General features: G+C 48.6%; 3 protein-coding genes across 3 annotated transcripts; 2 read left to right on the top strand and 1 right to left on the bottom strand.

The window, feature by feature from the left end:
• Positions 1-7,160: 7,160 nt before the first annotated feature.
• On the bottom strand, positions 7,161-8,791 carry BGZ61DRAFT_139526 (uncharacterized protein). Its single transcript, XM_046237268.1, has 2 exons — positions 8,089-8,791; positions 7,161-8,038 (listed from the first exon to the last, which is right to left on the bottom strand). Exons 1-2 carry the CDS (start codon positions 8,653-8,655, stop codon positions 7,244-7,246), a joined length of 1,362 nt encoding a protein of 453 aa, XP_046097230.1. The 5' UTR covers positions 8,656-8,791; the 3' UTR covers positions 7,161-7,243.
• Positions 8,792-11,440: 2,649 nt separating this feature from the next.
• BGZ61DRAFT_561244 (ESV-1-84) lies at positions 11,441-13,704 on the top strand (the record flags this gene model as incomplete). The annotated part of the gene is made up of 3 exons (XM_046255807.1): positions 11,441-12,796; positions 12,855-13,347; positions 13,397-13,704. 3 exons carry the CDS (start codon positions 11,441-11,443, stop codon positions 13,606-13,608), a joined length of 2,061 nt encoding a protein of 686 aa, XP_046097229.1. The 3' UTR covers positions 13,609-13,704.
• Positions 13,705-15,292: 1,588 nt separating this feature from the next.
• BGZ61DRAFT_366680 (uncharacterized protein) lies at positions 15,293-16,796 on the top strand (the record flags this gene model as incomplete). The annotated part of the gene is made up of 2 exons (XM_046241709.1): positions 15,293-15,913; positions 15,969-16,796. The coding sequence occupies 2 exons, from the start codon at positions 15,293-15,295 to the stop codon at positions 16,794-16,796; spliced, it is 1,449 nt and encodes a 482-aa protein (XP_046097228.1).
• Positions 16,797-19,126: the final 2,330 nt, after the last annotated feature.

Here is a 19,126-nt window from a genome sequence, read left to right as displayed (position 1 = left end):
GAAGCAGGGAAGGAGGCACATATCGACGACCGGATTATGGCACCGATGTATAACTCGGGATGGGCGAAAATGGACAAGTACTATCGCCTTACTGACGAATCGCCTGCCTACGTTGCTGCGATTGTGCTGCACCCTTCGCATAAATGGCACTACATACACGAGAACTGGAAGAAGGAGTGGGCTGAGTCGTCAAAGAAGTTGATGGAGACACTGTGGGATGAATATAAACCTGTGGAACCGCATCTTCCTCTATCTGAGGTCCCGTCGACGACTACGAACGAGTTCTTGAATTGGAGAAACAAGCATCTACAACCAGCGCTTATCACAGATGAGTATGAGCATTATTGTAAGTCTGAACGGGTTTATGGGTTTACAAGCGCCCTTGCATGGTGGCTAGAGGAGACACAGCAAATAAACTATCCTAACCTGAGCAAAATGGCCGTGGATATACTGTCAATTCCTGCAATGTCTGCCGAGCCTGAACGACTCTTCTCTGGGGCAAAGATAACGATTACGGACCGTCGAAATCGACTTAGGGGGGATGTAATTGAAGTATTGGAGTGCTTGAAGTCATGGTTTGGGATTCGAGATTTTCAAGGTGATGATATTTTAGCTACGGCAGGTGAATAATGAAGGTCACGTGTAATATATGGGATATATTGTCACACTGCCAATATATTGGATTCTTGGCAATACAATACAATATTGGCCATGTTCATATTGGGTAATACAATATGCACCCCTTGACAATACAATAATATTGCGAGGGGTCCATATTGCCAATATACGTATTGTTTATATTATTAGCAACACTGGTAACTTACACGATGCGTCATTGGCGAAAGAGGTGCCGTGGAGCCGGCAGTCGGTGCGTGATACTATGCGGAAATTATTCGAGGTAAAGAAGGGAGCAATATCGAGTCAATTGGAGAAGGCAGTCACAAGGATTAGCTTTAGCTTTGACATGTGGACTTCTCCAAACCGGTACGCTTTCCTTGGCCTCCACGCTCACTATCTCGACGCCTCCTATCAAGTCCAATCGCGACTTCTTGCCCTACGCCGTGTGTGGGGAGCTCATTCCGGAGATAACCAAGCAACGACAATATATGACATCTTCGGCGAGTACGGGATACGAGATCGGATTGGCGCGGGTGTCTGCGACAATGTCTCGTCCAATGACACATGCTTGGCCAGCCTCTATCGTCAACTTTCTCCTGCGATGGCCGAGGAGGATATTAGAAACCATCGAACACGGTGCTTTGGGCATATTGTCAACCTTGCAGCTCGAGCGTTCCTCTGGGGGAAAGACCCTGACTCGTTTGAGCGAGAAGCCTTCACCGAGGCGGCTTTCCAAGTTGAAGAGCGTGAGCTTCGACTTTGGCGGAAACGGGGAGCAGTGGGCAAGCTGCATAACATCGTCCGGTTCGTTAGGGCTTCTCCGCAACGGCGAGAGTTGATGAAATCTCTGGCATGCAACCAGCGCGACGAAGACGGCTATCAACTCTTTGAGGAGGAGCGAGCTGCCATCGACCTCGAGCTGATGCAAAACAATGAAACCAGATGGAATTCGACTTTTCTGATGATCCAGAGAGCCATTCGCAAACGAGAGCATATTGACCATTTCATCGCATATCTCGAAACGAAGGCAGCAGAGCCCCGACAACGTGTGCCTCTCCAAGATCAGCTTTCACCACAGGACTGGCTTCTGTTGGCGGAGATACAGAGTCTACTCAAACCACTCTACGAGATCACCATGAGGTGCCAGGGTTGGGCCAAAGAAGGCCGTTACGGCGCCTTGTGGGAAGTGATGATCGGAATGGAATATTTGCTCAACTTCTCCGAGGAGCAAAAACTGATATTCTCGCCACCTGATGGTACTGCTGATGAGCTAAGGAATGCCAGAGCCTCGGCAACCGAGAGTACGGCTTTCTAATTCATATTCGCTCGTCTCATGCCTATTTTGCTAATAGTTTCTCAGGATGTAGTACTCCGCGAGTTGACCAGGGTCGCGGACGCGAGAAACACTTGCCACAGCACACTCGAGACGAATACACTGGTGTATTTTTGCAAACTGAGAGTCTTGATGATGACCACCGACGATGCATACAAATCTCTATCAATAACTGTTGGTCAAAGCTTGATGAGTATTACAGTCTACTTGGCCAATCGCCACTTTACCCGGCTGCCGTTATTCTTCACCCGCGCTGGAACGTGTCTTGGCTTGAGGCGAACTGGACTAGCCACGAGCAACTAGTGTGGCTACGGGACGCTAAGAACAGTGTCCGGGAATTCTTTGAACAACAGTATCCACGTAAGGAGCAGTCCGAGACAGCGAGAACCGTGATAGGAAAAGCGATGCGGCAAGACGAGCCCAGTCAATTCGACCAGTGGATGCAGAGTTACGATCGGTATATGATGGAGGAAGAAGATGAGCTTGGAGTTTATATGAGGCAAGGGCCAGTCCGGCGAGAGAACCTGAACCCCATTCTATGGTGGAAGGATCACCAAGAAGAATATCCACGTCTGAGCAAGTTTGCCCTCGACATTCTGGCAATTCCTGCTATGTCTGTCGATCCTGAGCGGACGTTTAGTGTCACAAAGTTGACTGTAAGCTCGCAAAGGCACAGCTTAAGCCCCGAGATAATAGAGGAAATACAGTGCCTACAGAATTGGCTTGGCCATCAAGCGATCACTGTGGGCGAGGTCGTCAGCTTTGGTGGGGACCTGATGGGTTGGGATGGAGGGGAGGCGTGAGAGTACCAATAGCTTCATCCTGGCCTCAGGTCAGCGCTTTCAATTCAAGTATATCAATTCAAATCAAGTTAAGTAAGTTCACGGACGATTTTATTTCAAGTAATCAAGTTACACCCCCGAACTTGACTTACTTGAATTGAAGTCAGCTGTACTGTACAGCTGACACCCTCCGCCTTAGCTGCCAAAAGAGCGGCTTAAGTACACCTACCCCAAGCAATTAATACCACATAGAATAACATAATCTATAACTGAGGTATACTACTTATTCCTTATTTCTTACTCAATTCTTACCATATTAACTTTGATACTAGTATAGCAACATGCCACTGGTAAAAAAGATAAATATACTAAGAACAAAGAGACCTAGGAAGCTTACAGGCTGACTGAATATTTCAGCTGTTAAATAAAGCTGTAAATTTCTCTTAGTCGGTCGACTTTCTTTTTTATAACGCTGTTTAATCTTTGCCTCCTAATATGGATATCTCAAACAGAACTCAAACTCCCTTCAACAGCACATTTAAACATCAAGGCCGGTTTAAGTACGCCGAAAGTCTAGGCGCAAACACTTTCTTCCTCGTTTATAATCTTATAAGATTTTTTAATGGTAGCAACTGCCCCATGAATCTTACCTTGATGTCTATGGGATAGACTGACGAACTTCATTACTCGGAACTTCTTGAGTCCCTTAAAGAAGCGAAACATTTCGATAAAGAATCGGCTGAATACTTTATCGAACAGCCGAGCATCACATTAAATATCTTGGAAGAGCTGAAACGAGATGATCATTCTAAGCTTACTAGCTTTCGAAAAGCTACTTAAACCAGATTCAACGACGCTTAGAACAGCCATCCTGTATTACAACAGAGGAGCCGGAAAGGTTAAGAAATTAGCGATAAATAATGTGACGGAATAAGCAAATCGGTAGCCTTAGCCACATTCTCAATCTGCTAACGGATCTTGGCGGAAAATCCTGTTGGGACTGACTCTTGCGCACATGGCGGCTGGGTCGCACCGCACAACAAATGAGGCTGGCTGAGTGTCATTGATCATTCACGGAATAAATCGCGAGTTTTGATAGCTCCGGCCTAAAATCGCTTCATTCGAGCTGCTGCATAGCAAACTTACGTATCGTTGAAAGGACTAGGCTTATATTCTACATTCACACTACCATCAGTGTAGGTACCCATTACTTTTGCAGATTGTATCTCAACACGTACCATCAGGTGTAGCCCCAGACTGAGGCTTAAGTTTTGGATTGGCAACGGTCGTTTCCTTGGCTTGACCCAAAGCGAAACTAGCGTGTCAAGTGAGGTGCTGGAAAGTATGATAAATAGCTTGTTTTGTACTCAGCAGTCAAACGTGGCATGATACAAGTTTGATAACCGTTTTTAATATCAAGTATATCGGGAATGACTGTGTTCTAGCCTATAACCATGTCTATAAAATAAGATCATTTCTGACAGAGCATCTCCAACACATCGACAAGACACTGTCTATTCTTTTCGGCACGCCCACTCGACCTTGACACTTTGCAACTCTTCTAGAAGCTCGTAGTCAACAGCGCTCCGAACAAAGCAAAACAAAACAAAATTGACCACTATTTTTTTTTTTTTTGAAATAATACAGGCTGATATTGATTTGGTATTGATTTGTATTGAATATTACCAAAATGCTATCAAAGGCTTAGTAAGTCGGGAGACAGCCAACAATCATTGGATCTGTAAGCAACATACGTGCTTCAAATTGCCCCATTTCCCAGCCAAAACTTGAGGCATATGAGCTTCTCGATTGTCAAATCTTTCAGACTGTGCCTCTGCGTTGATACCGCCAATTTGCAATGGCTGAACGTTCTCTCGCACTCACACGAAGTGGCCGGAATTGACAGTATATCGAAGGCCATTTTTGCTAGCCGTGGCAACGAATCCTGGTGCTGCCGCCACCACTCTAACGGGTCCTTCACAGGTAACAACGGCCCCGAGAAGTAGGAAGTAAGCTCATCCTTCTGTGTTAAGTCCTCAGGCTTATCGTAGAAGTCGTCATCGATGAGGTAACATGGCTGGGCCTGATCAACCGGCTGGTTATCTCGAAGGTCAAGCTTGTTGTATTCGTCGTCGAAGAACTTCGTGAAGGTGGAAAACACGTGTTGAGCATGTTCTTCATCAAGGTTCTTCTCAATCCATCGCTTCTTGAGGCCAGGGTGTAGGATCATCGCTGCCCAGTAGGCAGGCGAGTGGTCGAGAGTAGCAATGTATTTCTCAATTTTAAAGATCGCTACTGAAAGACTGGCACGCAAAGCGTGAAGGTTCTTATCGTCAGAGAAAGTAGGATCTTCGGAATTGCCGGATTTGCCAGATTCGCCAGATTCGCCAGATTCGCCAGATTCGCACATAATAGTGGCTCGGATCGTGCCAGGTAACTTCATGGCGGAACCTCCGTATCGCTCCGGGAGTCGTCTTTCGCGCTGCGGTCGCTGCGATTGAGATTCCAGCGGCGTGGTCGGTCGCAGAGCCGGAACTTCGTCACCGATGAATATGGAGCGGCCGGCATATTCAGGGCCGGTTATTTCTTGATTGACGAGCTCGTCGGCGTAGACCTTTTTCTTCTCGTGGAAGTGGTCGAGGAGATAGTATAACGAAGCCGCTACTTCCGCGAAATGAGGCGCCCTGCTTTCAAATAGCTTCGTGAGCCGTTGACAAGGTGTGAGTATTTCAATCGCGATCGCGAGGAAAGACCAGTCGTCGTCATGCAATACGTATTCCGCAGGGAGGCGGCGTTTGGCGTCCCTCTCTTGAAGCGCCCTCCTCTGGAAAACCTCGATCGGATCTTTTAACTTCATCGCTCTCTCTGCAGAGGCGAGGAAAGAGTTCCATCTCGTATCGTTATCTTGCTTTACTATCAACCCGCCAAGGTCGCGAAGGTTCCAGAGGACCTGGCCGAATTCAAGGAGCTCCTCCTCCGTAAGCTTTCCGTAGGTAAGGTCGAGAAACCGCTCTCTCCGCTGCGGAGATCTTCTGATCCAGCTCATCAGGTTGTGTAACCTTTGAATTGCTGACGATTGACGCCAGTCTTCAAGGAATTTGATCTCTTCTAGCAAAGATTTATACTCCTCTGAGTGAGGATCAAGCTTCTTGAGCGCCTCCTTCTTCGAGCCTCCGAGGAATCCGGTTGCGACGAGGTTTATTTGGTGATTAACGCAGCGAATCCTGCGTTGAGCGCTAAGCTCTGCGATTTCGTCAGTGGCAGATTCTGCACCTGAAAGACCGCAAAAGAGCTCCGTAACTGCGCCGTCGCACGAGTCTGCGTTATCAGCAGTCAAGTAGCCGAGAGTCTCGGAGATCGCGAAATCTTCGATTACGCTCTGTAAAACTGGGCCGAGATTCTCACCACCGTGACTGCCGAGTACGCGTTTGAGGGCTAGGAAGCGAGATTGAAGCTGTTGCGAGGCGCTGACGAAGTGAACGGTGATACCGAGGAGCGCGTATTGATTCGGGGAGGTCCAGAGATCGAAAGAGAGATGCTTCTTGTAAGGGGAGGCGGCGAGCTCTGTTTTCAGGAGCCCTTTCTGTGATTCGACCTCGGCGTTGAGCCACGATTTGATAGTATCTCCGCATAGAGGCAGAAGCTCCTGAACAAGATCCTTATTTAACAAGCAGAGAAGCTGGCGAAAAAGCGGGTGTTCGATTCCAGAGAAGGGAATATTCGCCTTCGATATCCAGCCTAACAGTGTATCTCGGAAAGTCTGCCCCGTCGATTTACTCACAACAGCCTTCCGCAGGCTCTCCTGTAGAGTCCTCTGACTCTTCTGTGGGCGCGGATTCGCTTCAGAATCAGTCGAATCGCTTCCCTCTACGGAAGAGGTACGAGAGCGAAGAAGTCTGTGATGCTGCCGCAAGTGGTCCAGCGGTCCAGAAGTCGTACCTCTAGGCAGGGAAAAAATCGTTGTTATACCATGCTCATCACAGAGATCACAGAGCCAGTATTCGCCACAATTTCGGTGCTCGCGATCGAGCTTGACGAAGCGTGAGCCGTACGGTTCGATCGGGGATCTTTTCTTCCGTTTTTTATCCACCCACTCCGACCGAATATAGGGCTTGCTGTTAATTAGGATCTTCGGCATATCGCATACTGCACTTGGGAGGTTTGCTTCGTCGACATCATCAAGTTGGTTCTTTACGCTGCGAGCTCGGCGAAGAACTGAAAAGGCGCCACCACCGGCGTGCGGAATGTTTGTGAGAGCCCCGGAAGACTGACTGGCTGACTGGCTAGGCGTCAGGCTCGATACCGACGAGGAATCGTCGAAAAATGGATCGTTGGGGTTAGCCATCTTGACGATGTTGGCGATGGGCCCATGTGCAAAAATTTGACTGGAAAAGTGGACTATTGGGCCTTGGAAAGCACTTACCCTATGGCCGACTGACAGGGGGGATTTTACCAAAATATACCAAAATTACCAATACAAAACGGTAGGCTAGTATTGTTTTGAATAGCTTCAATTTTGATTTGTTTTGTATTGATTTATATTGATTTGATTTGGTAGTGTTTTGTTTTGTTCGGAGCGCTGGTAGTCAAGCCCAACTTGTCGCATCGCGATCAGAATCATGTCAAATTGCTCCAATGTGTCGGCGTTCCAATCTCTGTCGTCAAGGCGACTGACCTGCGGCACCATTTCCTGAGTAACCATTGTGTCGGCGAAGCTCACGTCTACCTTGGAGGACACGGCCAAAGACTTGATGATGTCGAGGCCGGGCGAGTTGCTGAGCGTTGATTGGCCTGGCTTGAAACCAACTCCGACAACGAGCACGCGTGGCTGAGACTTGCCAAGGCCGGCGTTTTCCAGTGTCTCGATAGCTCGGGCCGCAATATCCGCAGGACGCCGCCACATGGCTTCGGTGGCGGCACTGAGGAGGGGGAATTTGCTGTTTGATAGGAGATAATAAGGGTTGATAGGGATGCAGTGGCCGCCAACTCCAGGACCGGGCATATAAGGCATATACCCAAAGGGTTTAGATGCAGCAGCACCGCAGACCTCGTAGGGATCAATGCCATGGGGAATACATGCGTCAGCCATTTCGTTGGCGTAGGCGATGCACATCATTCGCTGGCAGTTTTCGTAGAGCTTGGTCATCTCAGCGACCTCAGGCTTGGATACTGGGACAACGTGGTTGAACACAGCCGAATAGAGACGCAGGATGCTATCCAGGGAGCCCGGAGCAACGTCATCCAAGCCCGAAACGACCTTGGGGATATCGTAAGCAGGTGGCTCGGTACGTCCAGGGTCGACACGCTAATTCTGTCAGTATTTGTTCTTGATTTTTTGTCCATTTGTCTACGTACCTCTGGAGACATGCCAACGAAGAAGCCGCAGTCTTTTGCAAGTGGCCCAAGAAGTTCTCGGGTCATTCCAATGGCTACTGAGCTTTCAATCACGACTGTCGAGCCCCGTCGCGCATGTGTAGCCACAGTCCGAAGGGCACTACGCAGATATGAGGCGTCAACACTGCGGTCGGGACGAAGCAGCGTAGGCACAGATATCAGGAAATGGGTTGCATCGTCCAAGTCATCGGTGATGCTAGATAGCATGACGCGCTCGTTTCCTTTGAACATTGGCTGAACTTCGGAAATGCGTTTGTCGGAAATATCGAAGCCCAATGTATCAAAGCCGCGGGAAAAGGTCTCGACGAGATGGGTACCAACGTAGCCAACCCCAATGACGGCCACCAGAGGACGCTCAGCGCGAGTTATTGGGCTCGATTGCAAGTCAAGCTCAATCGTCTTGGACGCGTGCGTGTCTGTCCGATGAGGGGGCGTCAAGGGGGGTGAGAAGGCAGAGGCTGCCTGGCGCTTTTCGAGAGTCTTGTTAAGGGCAAGCGGCCGAGGCCCAAGAGTTTGTTGAGGCATCATGTTGATGGTGACAGAGGGAAAAGGAAACGAAGTTTCAATGTAAGTGAGAGATATTGACTCTTGAGTAAGTGAGGTAGTTGATGGGTGAGGATGGGAAGCAGCAAGTAGAACTCTCGGATGAGGCTGTTTATATGTTTCAATTGCTCTTTGCAAGACGAGGCTTTTTAATTTTAGACTTTGACATTAATTCAACCAAACGTACGACGAAAAGACGCTTTGAGAATGGTAAAAGCCTCATTCTGGAGACTTGCGAAGGTTTCTGAAAGCGGGTTATGGACTGTTCGCTCCGACAACAACGCCGACAGACTAGTGAAGCAACGGATGAGAAAAGAGGAGAGTACTGGTCTGAACGCATCACTTGAATCGATAAATGCGTGATACAGATGGCAAAGAGAGAAGTGGATTCAGGGAGACAGTACGAACCTTGCCGCGGGCCAGATGTCACTGCGGTAACGGTTGCTCTTTGGAAAGAGGCAAGTCGTTGTGAAAGTGGTTTAGGCGTGAGAGAAGGCGTGGCATCAAGAGTTACAGGGCTAGACAGAAACGTCTCTTTTCTGCCATGAAGGAAGCAAAGAGAACTGCTTAGCTGCCGGCTCGGACTGGCATCAATGGGTGTCAACTGCCCCCATCAAGCGGCTCGTTCTCGGGGCGGAAGATGGACATGAGGATCCGGGAGACTAGCAGACGACCCTAGCGATACTTCACATTGGGTGACAATGTCCGTAGCATATGGTCCGTAGTATGTCACCGTGGGTTAGTGATTGTCCCAAGTTCCATGGCGTGTCACTATTCGTCGGTGATGCTAGCCACAAACGGATCACTAAGATGGCCTCAGAAGAACACGCGAGGGTCCACTGACTCAAGCCGCACTCTATACCCACGTTAGGAACTGCCGCCGCGTGCCTTAAACATTGCCGTTTTCTGGTCGCGGGTGGCGCGTCCCACTGCATGGCAACGTTGAGGGCGTTCTCCGCATTCCATCTCCTCAAGAGGCGGATTTTGTCGAAACCCCGAACTCCGAAGCCTCGGTCACGATCGCAATGTCTGCTGTTATTAGCCTGATTGTTGAGACCACAGGGAACAGGGACGCGTGGTGTGGACGAGAAGGGTATTCGAGAAGGCACCGCCAAGGCGAGAGAGAAACTCAATGCCCGTATCCGCCATAGAAATGGAGCTAAGAGGGATTACGTTTGCCAACGTTAAGCCTCCTGTTCGTCTCAAATCTCAGCGAATAAACCGCTCATTACGAGCACGTTCCGCTTGATGTCTTGAGAAACAAATGTTTCTAGCCCTCCTGCGTTAGCTTACGCCATGACATCATGGCAGCACATCCAGATTTGGATGCCATATTGCTGATGTAAATCGCATCCATCGAGCACCACGATGCTGCATTCAGGTGCGTCCAGCCCTAAGCGAGGCTAAAGTGACAAGCGGTGGATCTTCCGTCTACGTGGTATGCATTGGATTGTAAACTTAGATTAAGCGCCTCTGTTTGGGTCGAGCTCCCTCCCAGACATGGCTTGGCTTCCGGCACACAGTCTGTAACGGGCCTAACGGCATGTCATTGCATCCACCTTTCCTCAACTCTAAGGTGGCAGTCAATTGTCCAGGACCGGCAAACTAGATCCAGTTCTTATGATCGATCATTTAGCATCATCTTCATCAGTCGTGAACGGCCTGTATCTTGTGGAATGTATTGCATTCCATTCAACTTGGGTCGCCACGAGCTGCCTAGTTCATACTCTGGCAACGTCTGATGGAGAGTTCAGTGTACTTTCATACAGATCGAACCAGGGTTCAAATCCATACCACGAAATCCACATATGGATCCATAATGTGGATCCATATCCATTCCATTCCATTCCACGTGGGCTTCAGCATTTCCATATCCACGCCACGGAGCCCCTTCCACATGTTCCACATGTGGAAATCGTGGAAAATTTTAGGTGGGGTTCGAAAATACCTGGATCTCCTTGTGAAATCACGCATATCCTAAGTACTTTCTATCACCCACAACGACACAACATCGATTTGCCACCCCGTTTTCCTCCGTACACAACGAGTCCATTCTGGGGGCTTCACTGTTACTCGCGTTACTACCCCAAATCGAAATGGCCACTCCCCATCCTACCAAGTCAACCACATCCGTTCCAGAACGAACAGAAGAAGACAATCAACGGCTCTTTCAGCTCTACAAAAGCTGGATCTTGACGGAGAGAGACGGCAAAGCGCGTCTATAGGTATATCGGTTCGGCTACGATATCCAGCATACCAAGAAGCAGGAACGTCGGTGGGTGTGTTGCCTTTGCGTCAAGCAACAGCGGATTCTAATGGACCAATGACAAAAACATTTGACGTCACCGAGGGACGGATACGACCCACTAATTACCATTGTTGGACGAAGTAGGTTTCCATTCCACAAATTCCACAATATGGATCCATGTCCACCCATTCCACACACCGAAATTATTAGTCAGCATCCATATCCACGCCATATTCACAAATGTGTCGTGGAGTGTCGTGGATTTGAACCCTGGATCGAGCCGTAACCGGCTGGTGGCAAACCTGGTAGCACGCTGACGCGGATATGGAATCTTCCTGTTGCCAAGACACTGGCTGTGGACGGACAGAATCTGTAGTTGACTGAATGCGGCTTTGAGATGAGGGCCATGATACAAGCCTTCACCGTCGCCTCATTGTTGGATGTAGCGTTGCCGCTGTTGTTTTCCTCAATTTTGTCTTCTTTTTCAACGGCGTGTCCCAGCTCAATGACCAGACAGCAGAGATGAACCAGCTCAGCAATAATCACCTTCGACAAAGCGAGTCAGACCAGGTCCTGGGCGATGGCACCCTGAAAGCCAAAGTCGTCGATATGGAGAACACAAAATGCGGCACTAAGTTCGAACCATTAGATACGACTCCTGTGCAAGTCAGTATCAAAAACCAAGACCTCGAGGCTCTGGAGAAAGACCATGACAACCTCTGCACCACATCAAACCCGGCACAGGAGATTCTTCCTCAGATTTGGGGCCGGGGAGACACTGTTGAATCATGTCAATACCCTGCCGTCGAAGACCCGATCAACCCGGCACGAATACTTACCAATGCGAACCTTCGAAAGCAGCGCATCATATTCATGATCCTGATCGTCATTTTGAACATCGTCATGGCGGTAATTACGATTTTTGCCAAAGAGTCGAAACTCAACTTGATTGTGGTTCTACTTTTCAAAAGCAAGGACTTCCTTTCGGCTCTTGTGTCCATGCTGGGCATGATTTTTAATGGCCTACGCCGTCAGGTCCGGCATCTGGAGCCTGTTTCCCAGCGCTGGATACTCTCTCTCATACCGGCCTACTCTGAGAGTGAAGAGCAGATTGTGAAGACAGTCTACTCTCTCCGAGACAACGACGTTGAACCCCATCGCCAAGTCATGGTGATAGTTCTTGACGGAAACCCGAGAGATGTACGATCACACATGACGAGGGTGGTGCGCGAGTTTGAACGCCCTTATATCAGCTTGAAGTGGAAGAGAGGCATTCTTCGCATCACGGTTGGCTTTATGGAAGATGTTCCGGTCATTGTTATCGAAAAGGTGCAGAATGCCGGTAAAAAGGACTCTCTCATCCTCTGTCACGATCTCTTTAACCACCCTCGCAAAAGCTCACCACTTTACACCCAGCTTCTAAGAGAAGAGATGTGGCAGGAGATTCTTCCGATCCTCACCGAAGGGCCCAACTTCAACGGGTTCGACATGGTCTTCTGCACGGATGCGGACTCAACCATCCACAAGGGTGCCATAGCCAGATTGGCCAATGCTATCGCACGAGACAAGCACGCCATCGCAGCTTGTGGCTTAGTTCTTGTAGAGTTGGAACCTGGATACGAATGGTCGTTTTGGAATCTCTACCAGCAATTTCAGGTCTGTAACCTCTACCGGATTCCCGGGCACCATACTTACTCGGCGCAGTATACTTATGGACAGTATGTTCGAAGACGAGCGGAAGGCATGGTGGGAAAAGTAACCTGCCTCCCCGGCTGTATTACGATGATTGCAGTCCGGGAAGAGATGGCAGGAGCAATAGAAAAGTATGCCGAACCAGTCACCGAGCACCTCGTGCTTCCACACCAAGTGCAGTATCTGGTGAGATAGTAACACCGCACAAGTTAAGCGACTAAGTGACGCTGACAAATTATTCTAGGGAACTGATAGACGGCTCACATATTCTATGCTCTCTCAGGGCAAGCACCTACGCACTCTGTTCGAACCTGACGCCGTCAGCGAGACCGTCGCGCCTCAATCGATTCAGCACTATCTCAGCCAGCGGCGAAGATGGGGTTCGAATGCATATTTTAATAATTACTTCTATACGGCCGGGAAAAAGATGATTCTCATAACTCGCATCGCCTCCAGCATCGAGGTCATGCGACTCAGCATGGTCTACTACCGAGTTCTCAACACGGCACTATTCATATGGTCACTTACTTCATCGCATGTTACCATCTTGCAGTTGGTTCCGATGCTCATAATCGGCCAACTCCCAACCCTTTGGTTCTTTTGTTCCATCGTCATCGAGGCCGAATTAAGAAAACGAGCGCACAAGCTTATAATAGGATTTCTTGTCAACAAAATGATCTCGCCATTCATGTCAACAATTATCTTTAGCAAAGTTGCGGCAAATCTAGGGAGTCAAGGTAGGTTGCCTCTGAAGAGTACACTCGCACAAGGTGCTAACATCTACAGCGTGGGGCATGTCAGGAGTGACGGCATCCACGGCGGTCCCAGCTGCCGATCCTCCTTCCGAGGAGAGTGGTCAAGAATCTGCAGATCTCTCAGCGGCGGAGAATGGAGAACGCCATTTACCCATAACAACAGGCTCTGGGAATGATGAGGAGGCCAGGGAGTCGGTGATGTGTCGACATGACGTAGAAACTCTGCGTCAAGACAATAATTAAAAAGTAAAGAACGAATTCGCCAAGAGTGGGCAATGAGTGAGGGATGAAAATGCCAACACGATGACGCAGCTGTGTAATGAATACTTTCCCACGGCTATGCCGCCGATGCCAGCTGACAATCAGCCGGACACTCTGTAAGAACACAACAGAGTCTCGAACAGTCTGTGGTCATTGCGACTCTCAAAAGCAGGCCGGTAGTAAGAGCTAGGTTAGTCAAGTTCACAATCACCCATTGCTAGTTGATGCCCATCCCTAGAACGACCATCACTTCTGGGATTTCCGAATCAGCTCAAGGGGCCATAAACAAGATCTTGAGCTGATCCTGCCGTCGCCGAAGATCATTGAACTGCTGCGAAAGGAGATCGATCAGTGGCATTAGTATGCTTAAAGTAGCGGATAGATTTTAATGAAAAACTGAGGTAGCTATTTTGATCAGATTTATTCCAAGCATCTAAACAATTTCAAGCTCAGTGGAATGTAATTTACAATTGCCTTTGTTTGACACAGAAATGTTAACTATATGACTGATCGGTCTCTCCGAGTTTTCCGCCCTTGCATCACAACCATCAGAAACCCAGAAACTCAATGCGACGGCCGCGCGATTCTTTCGGCAAACTCAGTTTGCCGCAGACGCCGCATTCTTTCTTTTCAGTCCCCTGCCAAGACAGCTTATTAATCTAAGTCACATTACTAGCAAACGTGCATGACGCGTTTACTGCCCGTAAAGAGCAGTGGTTGTGAAAGTCACTTTTAGCTTACCAGAGCTGCAATTCTGTGGCTCAATAGCGCACATCGTCACCACGCTAGGACCTTGCAGCATGCCAGACATCCAACTAGCCGGAATGGGAATGCCACCGAGGCTAGTATTAAACCGTTTGTCGTTCTCAATTCCTCCACTAAGAATGGCCGTCAATAGCTTATTCCGCCTTCTGCTGGGGAATGTGGGTTCGGGCAGTTGGGCATCGCCGGCAAAAGCACCCAGAACCGTTACGAACGTGGAAAGGCCAGCAACGTAATAGACTGATTCAGGTATAATAAAGTTGATCTAGAGGCACTAGATTTGCGACCAGGCTGCCCTCGACCCGGAGGATTATACAAGTTAAGGATAGTCCCTGTGGCCGACTGTTCTACACATGCTCTAGGATAGACTCTGGCAAGTAAAATGACAAAGAACTGTCTCCCTTGGCACAAATGGCACAGGTATCTGCCCAAATTCGTTCAAAAGAAAGGGTACTCGAGAAGTGGCGAACATGGCCTGTCACAGATCGTCACAGATCCATAACCTTGGATTGCACATTAGTGATCGGAATTGTCAATCAGGGCTAGAGATGCGGCATTGACGCTAGTTCTGATTGCGACCTTCTCCCAGATCATGAAGCCCTCGTCATGAATTTGAAGTGGAGAGTGCCCAGAGTGAGCTAATTGGTGTTCTCGTCGCGGTCCCGGTCGCGGTCAAAAAGATTACTCCCTGGCTCAATTGACGGCACAACGTATCCGAACGACACACTGTGCTTCCCATTCTTGCGCTTTCTAGCATATGTAAGCGTGGCTTCAGTCAACCTGTGACCTCATATGTCGTCCTCCCCGATCCATCATCATCTACCATCAGTAACGTGTACGCGCAAGTCGCAAGTCTGTCACTATGTTGCTCCGGGACAGACCTCTTTACGTCAAGCTTCTCGCCATGCTTTTCATCATCATAGTCTGCCTTGCCGTTATCTTAGGCCCCGTGCTGAGTCAAGATACCTCCTCGAATTCAACCATCAAGTGGCACAAGATCACCACGTCTAAAGGAGATCGACTACCAGACTTTAGCTTCAGCGGCTATCACGCGTCGAATCAATCGCTTCCCGACGTCACGAGCACAGCAACGGCTACGCTTGCTCCCGCCAAAGGCGACCAAACCCAGCGAATTCAACGGGCTCTCAACCAGACTGCGTCTGCAGGGGGTGGTGTAGTTGCCCTAGGAAAAGGCAATTTTACGATCTCCGCTGGATTGTTAATACCCAGTGGTGTGACGCTCCGAGGGTCCAGCCCAGCAGACACGAAGCTCATTTCAACGCAGCAACCAGTTGACCCGGTAATTACGCTGGGAAGTGGTGGGAAAACTGCTAAGCAGCTTGTCACGGCCAAGATAACCGATTCCTATGTCCCAATAGGTACATCAGTGCTAAATGTCAATGACGCTGCGGGCTTTAAAGTTGGTCAGTCAGTCTACGTGCAGAGAGCAGTGACGGCGAATTGGGTCCGCTACAACGGAATGAGTGACTTGGTTCGAGATGGTGTCAAACAAACTTGGATAGAGGTATGTGCCTCATATCCCTCCATTCTATGTTGTATGAGCTGACCAGTGCACGCAGGTCGGCAAAGTGATCCAGCAGCCCAACACCATCTCGTCTATTGATGGCACCAAGATCACCCTACTGTTTCCTCTCACAGACAGTCTGGATGCGACCTACATGGAGCCAAATATCATGGCATACACTGCGCCAACTCTCAACTCGGAAATTGGAATCGAGCAGCTTTCTATTTATCTCACAACATCCTGTTCAGGAAGCCCTGTTGGAGACTCGGCGTGCAATGGCGCCGCAGTCAGTTTCTCACCCTGGACGGTCGACAGCTGGGCACGTAATCTGACGCTGAAAGGATTCAACCAGTTCGTCGATGTTGAATGCGATGCTAGCCGGATAACGATTCAAGATGTAGCCATGTACCGAGACGCAGCCACCACTGGGGTTGCAATCCCTTCCGACATCTGGATCAAAGGCTCCCGGATTCTTGTGAAAGACTGTGGACAATACGGGCTCAAGACAGCTGAAGTATTCTCTGTCATGACGGGCTCGCTGACGCCAGGGCCCAACGCCGTCCTCCGCCATGTCACGCAGTCGACGGTCCAATCGATCTACCCACATCAGAGATGGGCGCATGGACTTTTAGTGGAGGATACTTCAGTGCCAGTACTCTTCGTGAACCGCGGCACCAAAGGTACTGGGCATGGTTGGTCAATAAACGGTGGGGCTGGGTGGAATCTGAGGGGACAGACTTCCTTCGAGTCCGCACCTCTGGGGATCAACTGGTGTATTGGCTGCAACGACCAAACAGGCAACGGGACTTATAAAAAACAGGACAAAACAGTAAAGCCTCAGAGTCTCTTTGAGTCTCAACTTGAAGCTAGAGGGTTAGCATAGTCTTCACACTCATGTATAATATGCTAGTCGACTGCTGCTGTCGGTGTATGAATATTGATGGGCGCTTAAGTAACAGGTCTTTCGTGACATACGCTGTATATTTTCCAAGAATGTTACATCTTCATCAGACTCGTCATCCTACACCACCAACTGTACTAGCTGGCTTACGTCGTCTGTCTTCAGTTATGTAAAGAATGGTCTTTTTCTCTCTAAGCCGCACTATAAAAACACTCTGCTTTACGAACCAAATATTATGCAAATTCCAGCACGACTTAGAGTTAACGAGCTCAATCTAACATGACAAGACGATTAGTGTTAGTGTTTAGCGTGGTTAAATTTTCTATTTGCGCTTACCTTATATGTTCAGATTACAGCAGGGACCAATTTATATATCTCTAGTAAGGATATATATTTTTATTACATGTTCTTAATGGTGTCAACTGTGATATAACGGATATTCCTATTGTAATGCTTTGATCTATCTTACGATGTTGAGCGATGCAAAAAAAAAAAAAAAACCCCCATACACATAATGGATTCCATGGCGATCATCAGCTTGCGTCTGTATGGCAAGTATTGAAAGAGGACTTCAAAGAGCGGGAATGGGATTCAGAAATCTCTCTTATCGTTCTGACCTTACTATATCTTTACTGGTATGTTCTTGTCTTGCTAACAACCGTCCGTATGCTCAGGCTGATTATATAGTGAACAACCGGATGTGACCAAGGTTTCTACTATTGGGCCCTTTCTACACCATATTGATTTGCCGAGTGACAACGAGCTTCTTGTCCAATCTGGCACGACCTTCACTCGGTTCCAGCTTTGCTATCTGTAGTACCCCGTCTAACCTCAATCTTCAATAACTGCACCTCTGCCAAAACAGTTTCCATGTTCGTCGCTGATAACCAATGACACAATTTTCGAGCCCCTTCTTGCGCCCTTGCCCAGTTTAAAGCTGCGAGATGTACAGCTTGGACTCTTCCTCCAAGTTTGAGAAACAAGCCACTATACGCTATTTGGAAGCTATCCAGGGATTGAAAAGGTCAGACAGGATGCGAACTATTGGTCGGCAAGTAACAATTGAAGTATACTTATGACGCGGACTAATAATTAGCACTAGAGATATTGATTATCTCACTCGCTTAGTTGAACTTGGCGGCCACGACGACATCTGGGCGAAACTTTCCTCTGGAGCCGCTGCTTTCCTTCGAAGCATCCGACCGCTTGAAGCTCAATTCCATTTGCACCTCAATAAACTAGAATTTAACCTACAGACCTTCTCACTCCCCGGCAGAGGCCACTCGGGTGCAGCCCTTGTTTTGAGCGCCCACCCTTTTCAACGATCTCATGGGAATTGAATCGCAACAGTTAGTCCAGTCACCTCACCTGATTATAATACACATATCATTTTCAACAAGCATCGCTAATCTGAATAGTGTTCAATTATGGTTCTGCTTTGCATAACTCGTTGGGTTAACCTAGTCCACGCCCTTCTCTTTAGGTAAGGAATACCCATCCGTCGTGAAGATTCAATAAGCTGATCCGAATAGAGTCGCACTATCCTTTTGGTATCAACGATTGCGACGATTACATTCCGTTGATTAATCAGCCACATCCTCACCACCTTGTGCAGCAAGATGACTTCATGCCAGTGCACTATAACGGTTAAGGCGAGGGTCACTTGAACAATGGCGATATTGCTGCTTGCTTCTCGTATTCTCAGGGTAATTCTGTGAGTGCTCAACCCCGGTCCGCCTGGAGATGCTGCGCCATGCTCGCCCCGCTGAGAGGGTGTAACCTGGCCTTGCTATGTCTTTTATGACACATTCAAATGGCCGAACAAAGCTCCACCATGCAGTACAGGGCCAATCTCACCCGTAATAGGCGCGGCTGTAAGGCTGAGCGATATCGAAGAATCATGTGTCTGAAACGCCAAGCTTACATCGACATTTCCGTGGCGCTTAACCGGGCAACAGTCATCTCACAGAGATCTGTGTGTCTGTTGATGGGCGTTTCAGGCTGCTGTCCAGATTTACACATAAATTACCAGGCAACTAGCGGCATCTGTGATCCCCACAGATGAAACAGCCAGACTCATCACCGTCTCCTATTTCAAGAGAGGGATGCATGCCCCACACACTCTCTGGCAAGCTGTTGCTTTACGTAATCACTCAAGTGTGAAATGTTGGTTCTCTTCATCGCCTTCGGACCAGCAACCAACTCAGCCAAGACATCATCTCGTTGCAAAAACATCCAAGCAAGTCTCCTCCAAAGCTTGCCTCACCTTGAGTGCTCATATCTTCGCCAAATGTCTCAAGTCACTTGCGGCC

The sequence above is a fragment of the Ilyonectria robusta genome (assembly GCF_021365365.1).
Source record: "Ilyonectria robusta strain PMI_751 chromosome Unknown BGZ61scaffold_30, whole genome shotgun sequence".
Lineage (NCBI taxonomy): Eukaryota > Fungi > Ascomycota > Sordariomycetes > Hypocreales > Nectriaceae > Ilyonectria > Ilyonectria robusta.
Note: the sequence above shows the minus strand (reverse complement) of the source record. Positions and strands in the feature narration are given on the sequence as shown.